General features: G+C 31.9%; 1 protein-coding gene across 1 annotated transcript; it reads left to right on the top strand.

The window, feature by feature from the left end:
* Positions 1 to 2,346: 2,346 nt before the first annotated feature.
* On the top strand, positions 2,347 to 12,979 carry Lmx1a (LIM homeobox transcription factor 1 alpha). The gene is made up of 4 exons (XM_068763768.1): positions 2,347 to 2,428; positions 11,096 to 11,297; positions 11,448 to 12,064; positions 12,266 to 12,979. Exons 1-4 carry the CDS (start codon positions 2,347 to 2,349, stop codon positions 12,511 to 12,513), a joined length of 1,149 nt encoding a protein of 382 aa, XP_068619869.1. The 3' UTR covers positions 12,514 to 12,979.
* Positions 12,980 to 15,271: the final 2,292 nt, after the last annotated feature.

Below are 15,271 nucleotides of genomic sequence, written 5' to 3'. Positions count from 1 at the left end.
ACTAAAATATTTATTTATTTTTAATTATTTAAAAACTGAATATAGCTTTCTATTTTAGTGCTAAACATAATTAAAAATGTATATATTGAATATCTTGAACTAATCATTACTCCATTCTAAACTATTTTTTCGTAGTGCATTTTTGTACTGCAATGAATATGTATTCATAACTAAATGCCGCATCCACTACTATGCTCAAATGCATACCTCATCCAAGATGTTTACATGGCGGATGGTACAAGTGGCGGTTGAATGGGAGAATTGGTCCACTCAAGGTACAATGGGCTTTCCGCAGAGCCCAGTCGAGCCAGCTCTCCATCGCGGCCAGACTCCGCTCATCACCCGTCATCCAAACCGTCGGTTTTTATTCATAAACGCATATGTCTCTGCCTTGAAAGTTTATTATAATGTAATAAGTAACTCTGACTGGTAATATTTTAAACTAGGCGTAAATATTTCTGAACGATAGAACTTCGTATACAAAATACCTATTCCACTTATTATTATATTGAGTAAACTTTATAATGTCCATCTTTGTTATTCCAGCTCTCGCTATATTTATACAAACTTTTCACACTGAGTTTTCATTGTGGATCCTTAGGTTACAAGATAGGAAACTAGTAAGAAAAAACACAAGGAAACAATAACAAATACATACATAGATACTTACTTCTTTAAAAAAAATCTTATTGAAATAATTGTAATCTTATTGTACGCACACTGTTTATCAGTGTTGCCAATACACATACTTCTGCCTTAATCCGCTTAAAATTTATCGACCTTAACAAGAAATGATGTTTATTATTTACGCGAATATCTTATGAAAGTTCAATTAATATAAGAATTTAGTTTGGTTTTTTTGTTCAAGAAAATGTATTCGAACTATCCTAAACTTTATCGGTACGCGACAATGTTATGGATAAATAACAACGGTAATGGAAAAATAGTGTATCACTTCAAACATATTTACCATTTGTGTATGTTTGTGATGTACAATAAATAATTAAAGAAGTCCGCTGCCTTTTCACTAATATAGTGTAAGTAAAAGAAATGGCTGAGTTTCCCGTGTTCGCAGATACCCGCTCTGTTCTGCCAGAAACTTAGTAAAATAGTTAATTGATTTAGTTACAATTCCATTGTAAATCAATTTATTGACATTGATTTAGGGTACCAATATTATGAATAATACTACCCAATATTATGAAAAATAATAAGACTTTTAAGGGTTATTAAATTTGTAAAATTATGCTCGAATCCACGTGACTGTCTTATAATATGGCAATATTAAAGCCAAGTAACCTTCTTGGGGCCTAATAACGATAAAATGTGAACTTTGATGAAAAAGTAATTAAGTCATGAATAACTAAAATAAATAGTTATTTTAAAATCTATATTAAGTAACAGTTATTATTAAAATAGAGATATATTTAAAAACTATGCGGAATTATTTATGTCGATTGCAAATAATTAATACCGTTAACAGATATTTCAATATCCGACCTCTTCTATGTTACGTTCTATTAAATTAACCGCAACCAATTCGACGAATGAAATATTCAACCATAATATCGTTTACACCTACGGTTACTGCTGATATATTTTTAATAAAAATGTGCAAGGTTTATATTTTAGCATAAATTAATAAGTAATACCAAATTTTATTTTTTTTAGACTAAACTTACATCATTTATAATAATAAAAATCGTTTATATAGTATTTTATGTACTATTTTAAGTACAGCGCAAGTTTGTTACACTATTTGTTATTTTTTTAATGAATATATTATTAATAATTATATTATAGCTGTCTGGGAAATACAAAATAGAATAATAATAGTTTACATTATCAACAAAAATAAAACATTTTAACTAATCTTTTGGCGACTAAAACAGGTATACATTAATAAAATTAAAGATTTAATAAAATAACTTGAAATCTCTAAATTATTCGCGTAACGCAGAAAACGCAACAGGCACTCGACCCGGACAAACGACACCCGGGTTGTCTAATGAAACTTTTTCCAGGATCCCCGAATTCTCTGCCATATTCGATCTTATCTTGTGAAGGTAATCTGGCTCTAACATTTTTTTTACCCGACGAAAAATTCTATTTGTCGGCGTAGCGGCGGTGCGGGCGTCGGAATATTATAGCTTTGATCTGTATAATGGCTTGGGTGTGGGCAAGGCGGAGTCTTTGGGTCTGGTGGCTCACTATTGGCGGGAACGATGGGTAAAGGAGGGGGGGATAAGGCTTTAGCCTGGCCGGCGGTTCCCCTCGTCACTGTTCGGTCCGACGGCGCGTGCTGCGCTACGTGTCAGTGTTCGTGGAAACGGTTATATGAAAAGAATGTTAGAATTTTACACGAATATCAACTCGGGACTGATGCAAGAGGGCATGCAGCCGCCGCTCACCTGCGCCGCCAGAACAGGTCAGGATTCACCTCTTCCTACCTAGTTCACTGCATTGCAATTCATTTTTTTTGTCCAATAGTTCATTTTTAAAACCATAATTGTTACTAATCTTATTTAATATAGTTTCAAGTTTATTAAAAAATTGCTGTCTTTCTGTAATGTACAATAGTTTTGTATTTTTACCGACATTTTTAATTAATTTCGTATCAATTAACATTTTATTTAAATTAATTATTATATATATTATTATAAGCTATTTAATTAAGAACATTCATATTCATTTAAAATTTGATATATGTACCAAATTATTGATGTAATCGCACACTATTCATCTGAATATAATATATATGTATATTGCGTAACACACCTTTCTACCTTTTTATTTTAATCTTGGTAAACGTAATAAAATGATGAATGAAATGATTGATTTTATAACAACTAATGAGAATTTAATTAATCATAATGTAAGTTCTAAGGTTTTATTTCTATTAATGCGATAATTATGTTCAGAACGCGCAGATGAATCGTAGAAACAAAAAGAAATAGTGAGTTTAACCGACTTCTATAAAATTAAAATTAAAATGCAATATAAATCTGCGCCTCCGAATAGTGAGAAAATGGTCATTTTAAAAATTGAACTGATTTTTTAGACCGTAATATTTTTTGGTAGTTTTAATTTGCAGAGTAGAATAAAAATATTTTTATTAGTATTTTATTATAAGTCGTTAGGTAAACTGATGACAAGCAAAAAATTAAACTTATATTGAAATAATTTGCAACATTACAACAATTTTAGCGGTCGAATCGATCAGCAAAAAATTTAAAGCTGATTTTATCTCTCTATACACATACACATGTGTGCGTATGTGACACATATATACATATATATGCTTGTCATTGTATATATATATGTATGGCAAGTTTTCTCAATCAAAGAACATTGAACACTGTTATTATGCAAGCTTGATACCAAATAAAATAATATTTTTTTACCAATTAAAAAATTGTTTCTGGTCAATTTATTTAAATTGTTTTGTGAATTTATTAACATTCATTATTTTTAAACTTTAGACTCCTGCTTTTCAAGGGATTTATTTATATTTTGACATTAATTTAGTTTACAATAAATTATAATGTATTTGTATTATCGGCTAGTTATAAAAATGTTGTCATTTATGTACGCAATACGGATTAAATCACAAGCAATATTTTTCCAGAATAATGTTACTTGTGATTTAATATATAATATCTGAAACTAGTTTCATCTTAATATATATGATTTAAAAACATTAAAATGTAACAAAATTAAACATATAATTTGAAAGAAACATTTCAGTGTAATTCATGGAACCGAATGCTTATTCAACCTGCGTTACCAGCTCTGTCTTGCTACGGTTATGTGTTTGATCGATTAAATTATACTCGACTCAAATGACGCGCAGAATGTAATGACATTAATTACAAGTGAGGAATTGTCTATTTGTATTTAGTTAACACATCCACTGTGTTTACTGTTTAATGGTAAAAATTGAAATAGCTTTGTATACAGTGACGTTTATATCTATAAATACAGGATAAATGACTATATAAGTAAAGGCTTTAAGATGGTGATTGTATGACTAATGTACAGTCAATTAATGTACGATATACCTTATCCATAAGTATAATAATATAATATGAAACCTTTAAAGTTCTTAGAATTACTAAAGGCTAAAATTAATTATCATTTACTATCTGTCCCTGCACACTTTATGAGGCTTAATTTATTAGTCTGTAGGATTACATTAAAAAAATAATATGTTTTGTTGTAATATGTTTCGAATTGATCACACTATATGGGGTGATTGGAAAGCTTTTACTCTAGATTTAATAATAATATAAAAAGAATTATACCCTCCGGTGCTTAAAATGAGTCTTATAAGTTTTATCTGAAATAATATAATCATTAAATCATATTTAATTACATTTTAAAAGAAGAATTTTCAAAGTCGCGCTATTACAATTTTTTATACATTTTCATTTCAATAATCTAAATTGAAAAGCCCGTTTGTTTTATTGGAAAGGGGCATTGTATGCTATCTAATCATCGTATCTACGTGGATAACGATATTTAATAATACTCCAAGATACCCCAAACAAACTTTTCGTACAAATTTTATTAATTTTTATATATGTAAATGAAATTAAATTGTAATTAATATTAAATAAAACGAGTAACATTACATTTTTGTTCAAATTATTATGCGTTCGAATACAATGTCATCCTCATCACTAGACATATGCATTCGCGCGCTATGTGACCTGTCGCTTCAACTTGCCAATCCTCTGAACTATATTACTTAGTTACTTTTATTCGTTTAAAGTTTTAAAAATAAAATGTGAATATCAGGCACAGATTTTTTATATGTATTGTGCAAAATGGTGTAAATAGGCCGCCGCGGTACCTTTTATAACCTGCTCAATTACAAATTTGGATATATTTGAATAATCATTAATTTCTATGGCAGCTAAAACCAATTATCTGATATTAATTGTGACGAAAAAATCCTGGATTACCGCACTCTTTGACGATTATTATAAACTTTTTATGCAAAGCTTCACGTCGGTCGTCTCGCACAAACATTAACTTTACATAAATTTTGCATCGACAACACCGCACAAGCCGAGGTCGATTAAATCCAAGGTTTGTCGATCAAATTTAGTTATACGTATCGTCTGCTTTGTATCGTATCGTAATTTTTTAACAAACACTTTATCAACAGAACTAACAGTAAATATTCTTTCGCTGTTCGAACAAGCAGCCTTTAGTTTCCCATGTAAGAATAGTAAACAACATGTCGGTTATAAAATATTTACTTCACTATTCACAGACACTAACAAGTGTTTTGGTGACATTTTCTGTCGGTTTATCAACAAGCGTTGATAATATTATTTCGTTTTTCTAAATTATGTATACGGTACAATCAAACCGCAATTTTTTTGTTCAATAAATGTCGCGAATACAGAACAACTTTTTTTTACAAATACCTATCAATATTTGAAGCGTAATTTTGTTAAATTGATTACTAACTACTTTTAATTGAACACAAGGTAGTCAACGGTCGAGTTTGGTAAATATAATACTTACTTTTTCAGGTTCCTCTGCCTATTAAATAGAAGTGATCTAGTCCGTAGTAGTTAATCATTTATTTACCGTTAAATTTACACGATATGGACCCAAACATGTGACTTGTCCTTACTTGCAAATAATATCATTATATTATTTGCGTTCCGTTTCATAGGCAACGAAACTGATTCATAAGACGAATCTGAATAAAATATTCTGAAGGAGAGACAATAAATAAAGTTTCTTTATATTTTAATAGCAATCAAATTTGACGCATTGTTTAATAATGAACTAAGCTAAAACCCAATAACCATTTTTTATTTCATGTATTAAACCGAAAATGTGTTAGTTTCAAAATAAAGAAACAAATCACTATATTTTATTTAAACGTTAATAAAGCAAAATAAATTTTAGTCAATTTTCAAATTTTTCCTTTATATCCAATGTATTCCATAACATTTAAATAAACAGCCGTCGTCTCGCTGCGAACAGTTTTTTTTTGTATTTTACGAATAAAATTACACACTAAGCAGTCGCAGTTTTTTCGATATTGACACATGGTATTACGTTAAATTCATCTAAAAAACTTTATTAATCCACAACGTCTAAATAATATCGCAATAACTATTAATAACCAAATTAACTAAATTCATATCAATCAGTTTAGGCAGATTAAATAAACAGGTAATTCTCAGCTCTCCAGCTCCTGAGTTTGCTTATCTATTTAATAAGACAATTTTGAATTTATGAATATATTTAATTAACAGTTTATGACGGTGCCGTAGTATTTAAATACTAAGCATTTTTATTTTTAACTTTTACTTTTAACGTCATCGTTCAGACGAACAAAATCTTGTTTTTATGGGACTAAAAATTCTTATATTAAGAATGATAGAATTTAGTTATTTAAATAAAAAGTTCTAAAAAAATTAAAAATCATAAAATTTTACATTTTAAATAGCAATAATATGAGTAGTATTAATTAAAACTTTACGTTTTTATTCTTGTGATTCAGTTAAATAAAAAATTTCTCTCAACTTTGTTAACAATAGTCTTTCGAATTTCACTTTAGATTTATTTATCGTTGTGGGTGCAGTATATTTAGTGTTGCAAGATTAAAAGAAAAACTTTTGTATAAAGCCATTATTTACATTATTGCCATCTAAAACAATTTTTCGTTTATTTAATATAATTGTAGTGTAAAACTAATCTCTTGGCCGCTATGTGTGATTGGCTAATAAGTATGCAGTATAATCGTAATATCAGCACTTAACCTTTAACCTAACCTTTCTTGTTAACTGGGGCCTTAACCAATAATTGAATAAAATAACATCAAACATTCCATTACTTTAGTGTTTGATATTACACAATGAACTGTTTTAATTGAAATAAAGAGAACAATAGAAGTATACCGTCATTTAAAATTCATTTCCAATTTGCTATATAACTTTTTCTTATTTTTCTAGCAGAGCTCGAAAACCGTTTCGATAAGTGTTTGTATGTTAAGGATATTCACAAATCTAGTCATATTTCAGCATTTTCACAGGAATGAAATTGCTGATAAGCTGCACGATGTACCATCGAATGAAACAAGTAATGATCGGTCGGCGCAATATCTAGGGAATATGGCGAGTAGAGTCGGATGTCCCATTTGTGCGATTCCGTGTATGTTTTGAGGGGTTAGGAATGAGACTAAATGTTTTCTTGCACTAGAATCGTATTTGTTCAAATTATTGCCACTTTTCACGCAATACTTGGCTCAGTTGCTACAATTAAAATAAAAAACGTTGCCCAGTGTTTGTTTAGTTTTGGTTCAACCGCTCATAATTAATAATATTTACCTGATCCTATCATAAACGACGACGTAGAAGCAAGACCGAGCATTATCCATGACATTCTTTTCTTTGGCTTACTATGATGAATCCATTTTTCATCATCCGATACGATACGATGAAGGAAATCCCTCATCTTTAGCGGTTAGAGCAGTTATCCGTAGGCGAAAAAAATGCTCAAAAACCCACGGCTTTAGGTTGTAAAGAGCCCAAGTTCCTAACGTTTGAATCAATCCTAATGTTTGTAATACAAATGCTTGACCGGTAAATCTTATTGAGCCGAGCTGTTCTTGCGTTTGACATAGATTTTCATTCAGCAATTTCCCCATTTTTATGTTTTTGGCGTTCCTTTAGCCGGACAGTCATCCACGTCTAAATCACGGTTTTTGAAGACAAAACCAATCGCGTTACATTGTTTCTCTTACAACATAATTTTCAACTTTTAAACACTTCCTAAATCAGACCTTTTTGCGTGAATAAAATTTTCGTCTGGTGTTCTCTGTCGTGGGCTTTAGCCCATAGACGCCTGCTGCAAGGTATAGGCCAAAACTATCTATGGGGGACATATCAAAATCACCATGCTTGCCAAGCGGGTTGGCGATCGCAATGTGTTATTATAGTAGGTAAAGGACGCTGCTACCTTGGAACTTTTGTGAGCCGTGGCAATTATGTATTATTAATGCAAATAGGTGGATAATGTAACATTGTATACCGGGAATTAAACCCGCGACCTATGATCGCAAATCTCAGTCTTTACCGCTGGGCTAGCACTGCTAAATAAGTAAAAGGCGCAACAATAAAGTCACTATCGTGTAAGAGTGGTTTCTTTACCATAAGCTTGGTTCATGACGTTTTGGATATAACAAATTTGACAAACACTTACAGCTGCAACAACATTATTTAGATCAGATCACGGATGAAGCTAAATCACTTGCGCGGACGACACTAAAAGCACACAAACTCACAATAAATCTTAAATTATTAATGGAAACCGTATTGATGAGACCTTTTACTAAAAAAAAAAAAATAATTAATTTAAACGTATGGTTCTTACAGCGTTTTGAAACGTTATTTGCCACGAGTCCAAAGCACGGATAGTTAAAAATAAACACTATAATAGAGGAAACTGCATTACCCTACTTAGAAATTATTTCAAAAATTCTCTGTGTAAATAAGTTATAGTTTCAGAAAAGAACTAATTAATTATTTCATTTATTCGTCTCTTTAACTGCCGCGTTTTATTTTTGTTAATAAAAACCACATAATTTTCAATAATTACCCGAACAGAAATGTGTGTAATCAGATTTATATAAAATAAGTCGACATGTGGTCGCAAATTGCAAATACTTTATATTTAAATCTATAGACAGACTAGCAGGGATTTTAAAGCAGAATTTTTAGTTTTTCTGCATCATCTAGTTTTATTTTAATAAACAGGTCACTATTTTAGCTGTATAAATTCGATAACTACGCTGGCTGGCTTTGTAAATAAAACATGGTAACGCTTGCTCACTATTTCGGATCCAACTATGAATGAAACAGGCAACGCGTACCCAGCGGTCGAAACAATACGGTTAATTTCAAAGTAATAGTAGAGTAAGATAGACAATATGGCGAAATGCTTGTCGGAGAATGGCGAAATGATAGTCGGAGAAATATCGGCTACTTCGTAGAAATAAACGTGTGAGTCGATAGACGCGCACGACAAGGCATGGGTTTTACCGAAGATCGCCATAATGACCGATTTTCCCGCATCCTACGACTTTTCGCGACCTTTAGCATGTTGTCGGTCCACCAAGTGGGAGACTTACCCACGCCGCGTCTACCTGCTCGTTGCCGCCGCCCGAGAATCTTTTGGACCAAATTGCCATTGGCGGCATATCTGCCTATTAAAAATATAGATCATGATAATTTGAAGTAAACGAACATTTAAATACACAGGATTATAATGAATTATTTTATTTTATTTAGCTAAGAAATGCGTAAAATAGATGTGCTCAGATTTTAAGGGAATATTTCTTATAATTTATATCAAAATATTTAGCTCTAGTTTCGCTTCAGTTATATTCATCGATAGAATGCCGCCTTGCCTGCACGTCAATAAACAGAAGGAACGATGTTTTACGCCGACATTTTGTTCCCGTTGCCTGACCCCTCCGTGACCCGGGAACGCCCCTTCCCACCCTCTGGGCGTGTTCCCCTAACGTCTCAGGAGCGCCCGAGACTCCTAATGTTTTCGTCGCAACGCAATTCCTACCCCTAGACTTATAGATAGATATATTCAAACTTATCTAGGGGACAGGCATCTGAATTTCATGGGTGCTTATTATGCGGGACCACCGACATCGAATTAACGTGATAAAATGTTTTAACGTATTTTTAATTTAATAAAATAAAATCGGAATTTAAGCAGATATTTTCTATCGAATAAATTATCGATATAATATTAACCAATAACTCTATACCAATGTACACTATAAAAAAATTAGTACAAACTATGCAACCAAGCTAATTTGTTGCCCCACCATCTAATGCTCCACCGTATACATGAACGATTTCTTTGATACTCGAATTTAAAATCAAGAAAATATTTTGCAGTTAGTTTTTGTAAGAGATATTATATTAGCAGTTACCCTTTGCCTTGATACTTCTGAACGTCCACACTAGCTAAACCTTGTTAAGGATGGTAACTAGTTATATCCTTTGTTCTTCATGTAATTTTTTATCGTGTAACTAGCTTTAATTTTTTGTAATGAGTCACGATAAATAAAAAAAAAACATCGAAATTTCGTATTTCGCACGGCGCAAGCTTTTTATGACATTTATGCTTGGTCAATTTCCCAGTGATTCAGGTTTAACCGCTGGTCAGGTCAAATGAACTTCACAAGTCTAATAAAAATATTAAATTTAAATAAAATTCGGAAAATATGATTAGTTGACTTTAAATAAATGGATATTTAACCAACGAGCAGCTTATCTGATACTCCAGCTTATCCGATTTCTAAAGATGTTATCGTATATATAAAATTACCAATACAAAGAAGTATTCGAATCAACTGTATATAACGTTATCATTAACTATAAATAAAGTATCAGTGGGCAGAACAGATGGCCGACAGGACCTTAATGTTTTGGAGTGCAAGCCACTGATCGCCAGCGTAGAACATCCATCTACAAGATGGACAGTCGACCTACTTAAAAGGTCGTCTTTTTGCAGATTGCTTCTTGGCGGTCTTATTAAAAATCTATGCATATGAAATAATTTTGATGAAACACAAATTTCAAAAAAGAGATACTCCGGAGTAATTTCATATACGTATCACTTAAAAAAACCAATGTAAAAATAATTCTATAAACGAATCCTTGAAAAACTTTTATCTAATTGAGACATTGATGTAGATAGGCCATAGGTTATTATATAATTAAAACTAAGGCGATATCAAATGACAATTACATCACTGTTATTGCAATAGATATCATTTACATATACTCTGTACATGAATAGGGCCGCTACAGACACAACACAATTCATCTTTTGTTTTTATTCAATATTACAACTCACAACTTAACTATGATTATAAATCCAACCAGAACAAATAATTCAATAAAAGTTTTCAGAAAAATTGGTATTTAAGCAATATGAAAATACAACAATTATGTATTACGTGCGATTCTTAATCAATGCTATGCGACATTTTAAAAGCTGATTTTCCACATGCTACTTACTTTAGATTAATTTCCTACAGAGCTAAGCGCGAGCATCAAGCGTGAGAAGATCGTGGAAATCTGCGAGGGATGCGGCCAAAAAATCCAGGATCGCTTTCTGATGCGAGTGGGCGAGCTGTCCTGGCACGAACACTGTCTCAGTTGCTGCGTGTGCGGTTGTCCCCTCGCACACACCTGCTACACCAGAAACGCCAAGCTCTACTGCAAACCCGACTACGATAGGTAATAATTAGCACGCATCGACTTTACCCTGCCAAATGCAAATCGTACTTGTTAATCTTCAGCGAATTGCTTGCGAACTGCTAAGCGAAATGCTGAGCGCATTTGTTTCATTACAATCTTTTTATTTTTATGTTAATCCTCTTGTCCTAGATTGTTCGGGGTTAAATGCACAAGATGTGGCGATCGTTTGCTTCCACAAGAAATGGTCATGAGAGCGCAGCAGTACGTTTTCCACATACAGTGCTTCGTATGTGTGATGTGCTGTCAACCTTTACAGAAAGGCGAACAGTATGTGATAAGAGCAGGACAGATATTCTGTCGGCAGGATTTTGAAAAAGAAATGTACCTCATGCAGCACGCGGAAGACGATATGATCATTGATGATTCCGAACGACCGAGAGACGGCCGCCGCGGCCCTAAGCGCCCGCGAACTATCCTAACTTCAGCTCAACGCAGACAATTCAAAGCTTCGTTCGAGGTCAGCCCGAAACCATGCCGCAAAGTGCGTGAAGCTCTGGCTAAAGACACCGGCCTAAGCGTGAGAGTAGTCCAGGTGTGGTTCCAGAATCAAAGAGCTAAAATGAAAAAGATTCAAAGGAAAGCAAAACAAGAAGGTGATAAGAATTCAGAAAAAGAGAAAGATAAAGATGAAAAGAATATTAAGCAAGAATCGCCATCAAGTGACCACGGAAATTATCTGGGATTGGACAGTTCCTATTCAGCGTCTAGTCAACCGTTAAATCCAAACCTTCCCTATTCCCCCGATGGTATGTTCATTTACTAAATTCATGCAGTTAATTGATGAAACTTCATATTTAAAACTTTTGTTTAACAGTTTTTATATATAAATTACTCTTCCTTAGTCAATCATTTTTACGTACACACTATTTTGATGGTCTTAATCGTACATACCATTTGTGATAAGTTTATTTCATTCCACTGTAACTAAATATACTCTAATATTTCAGATTACCCCGCTCATTCCGGCGATAGTTTTTGTAGCTCCGACATTTCGCTGGACGGCAGTAACTTCGATCAATTAGACGAGGGTGCTTCCGACACGATGAGCCTACAAAACTTAGAGGTGCAGCACCATTCGCAGCAGCACTCCGCCCACTCGGCCCACGAGCCCCTGAACCTCGGCACCGGAGCAGTAGTTAATCCGATAGACAAACTGTATCTCATGCAGAACTCCTATTTTAGTACGGATCATTGATCTAATTACAAACGTGATGCTGAACGCAAGTTTAAACTCGGGCAGCAGTCACGTCATAATGCCGTCGACTTGTCGGTTAAAACCACGTCGACGAAAACAAGTCATACTTTTACTGAACCCAACGACACCAACAAACTAGAGCCTATGTTTTATGGAAGTCTCTTTCCCTATATCTAATATATTAAATTAACATTTATTCACTCCTTGACTAGAATCACTGATCTGTGTAGGGCTACAGTGTAGTATTTTGTTATCAATAAATGCATCACCTACACTTACACCTTACAACAATAAACTGCAGTAATTAACTCCCTAATTTACTTCTAAGGCCAAGTCTTTTTTCGGTAGTTCAGATCTGAATATAAAGACGCCATATAATATATTGTAAATAAGTTTTCTCAATCAATATACTGCGAAGGCTACGTTGAAAACTACGTGAAGAAAGAGTAATTTAAAAGGTTTGCCATGTTCCGTCAACTACCAAGTTTTTGTACCAAATTCGTGGCATCTTATCCGTAATAATTGGCTATAAATGTAAGTTTATATTAGTTATTGTATTATAGTAATTATTATTATCCGTACATCTAGTAAAAGTGAAAAAAAAAACATATATTTATTGGTAACTGTGTTCGAAAATCGGTAAATCAAAAGATTACGAAACTTTGACGTATTGGATTTCTGAAAATTTTACATAGAAAAAAAAAACGTTACAATTGACTAGAATACTATTTTAAAAAGATTTAAGATTAAAGCGTCGCATTATCATATAAGCATTAGACTAGATGAAATAGAAGTCTTTGTAAAACGTGTGCGTATGTATATATTTAAGTTTTTGTATAATGCCTTTGATTTATAAATTTCTTTTGAATTCTAGGCTGTAAATACTTTAATAATGTAATTACAATGTAGTATATAAAAGAAGAGAATCAAAAGAAGTGTGAAATGAAATACTACTAACCAGTGCTAAAAAATATAACAAGTGCTTCTAGTCATTTTATGGTAATTGTTGTCTACGTTTTACCTTTAATTGTTACAATATATAATATAATGGTAATAAAATGTAAGGTTCTTGAGATTATAATTTACATTATTTAACGCCGGAGTACTATCATTTCAGTTCTATTTACTACGGAACAAAATAACTGAAAATTACAATACTGTTGCTGTAAACTGATACAATGGTCATAAATACGCCCACTGCAGATTTTTTATTAATCCTGCAATATAAAATGAATGTGTTTGTACAAAGTACGATAAATACGTTAGCTTATAAGATAAGCCTGTTTTAATATCAATTGGCGGATGACGATTTTATTTCTTAGTCATTATAGTGTATAAAATGCGTATTGTGCTGTGTTCGATAACGTGTAAATATATAGAAATTAAATTATGAAGATCTCTTGCATAATATAAATGAAACACTTCTTTTATAAATTAATTTGTCTAGTCAAGTGTGTTAAGTCAAATTTATTAACTTGTTTAAAAAGTTAAAATTTACAATTTATTTATTTAGATCGTAAAGTAGTTTTATAAATTGATGTAAATTAAATAATGTTTAAAATTTCTGAGATATTTTATTTGAATTTATATTTTATTATAAGTTTATTCTACAATATAAACTTCTAGTCTACCAACGGATAACGAGATGTACAGACCATACACGGATCCATACACGGTTGAAATCTCTTTACCGTACTAAGCGTTTTGAAATATTGCGAACAGCCAAGGAATAGAACAACCTACCGACGTCGTTGTTTTCAGCTAACTATAACTTGGGATGCAATAAGTCAAGAGTTAATAGGTTTTTTTTTCAGGCAAGCATGTAGCATCGTAGACCTCATCATCACTTAACATCAGGCGAGACAGAGGTCAAAGGCTTTGCCAAGTCGATAAAAAAAAATTAAAACATATTACCTTAACGGCTTACAGAAAGTAAGTCGGCGTTACATCGTTAAAGGAAATATATCAAGCGTATTCTGTCTTTTCAATATGCTTTTGATAAATATAGAGAGGATATTTAAAAAGAAGATATAAACTTGTTCTTGGTGTTACCTACCTTCTTAGTTATTTTTAGCTAAGCTTTTGTAATATATATACATATATATGATGACAATAAAATAATATTGATTTAATGTCTAAACATTGTGACATTATCGAAGATTATAATATTGTTTTTTCTTTATTTCAGATAAGTTTATTCTATACTTTTTTATATTTAAAAAAAAATTGGTTATTTTCTCACCTAAAAGATCTTTTTTAAATAAAAAATTTAATGTCTAGTACTCAAATAAAAAAAGTGGAATTTAATAGTTTTTATTTAATCTCTTACAAATATGAAACTCTGAGAGACTCGTGTCAATTCTCAATGAGATTACAGAATATAGTTTCATAATTAAATGGTAAATTCGTCTATATAAAAAAAATAAACTTCAAATGTGTAGGTAGCTATGCCAAAAGTTCAGCTCCACCAGTTTGTCACTGGGAAAGTTTTTATGCACAGAAAAATGTAAAATTGTGTGTAAGATGGTAAAAACAAGCTTTTCTTCTTCCATACAAACCACAGAGCAAAATAAAATATTTCAATCTGTCAAACATTTGACAGATAGTGAGACCAAAAATGGCGTTACAATGAAAATAACTACTTTATGACTATGCCCGCAGTATAAAAAATAAATCAAAAATTTGTTTTTGGGAGTAATCGTTGTTTATAAATATTAAAATAATAATTAAAATGATAATTAAAAAAAATTATTTTTTC

Source organism: Battus philenor, unplaced genomic scaffold (assembly GCF_028537555.1).
Source record: "Battus philenor isolate CCGP_79_NKW_IND1 unplaced genomic scaffold, ilBatPhil1.0.hap1 SCAF_1, whole genome shotgun sequence".
Classification (NCBI taxonomy): domain Eukaryota; kingdom Metazoa; phylum Arthropoda; class Insecta; order Lepidoptera; family Papilionidae; genus Battus; species Battus philenor.
Note: the sequence above shows the minus strand (reverse complement) of the source record. Positions and strands in the feature narration are given on the sequence as shown.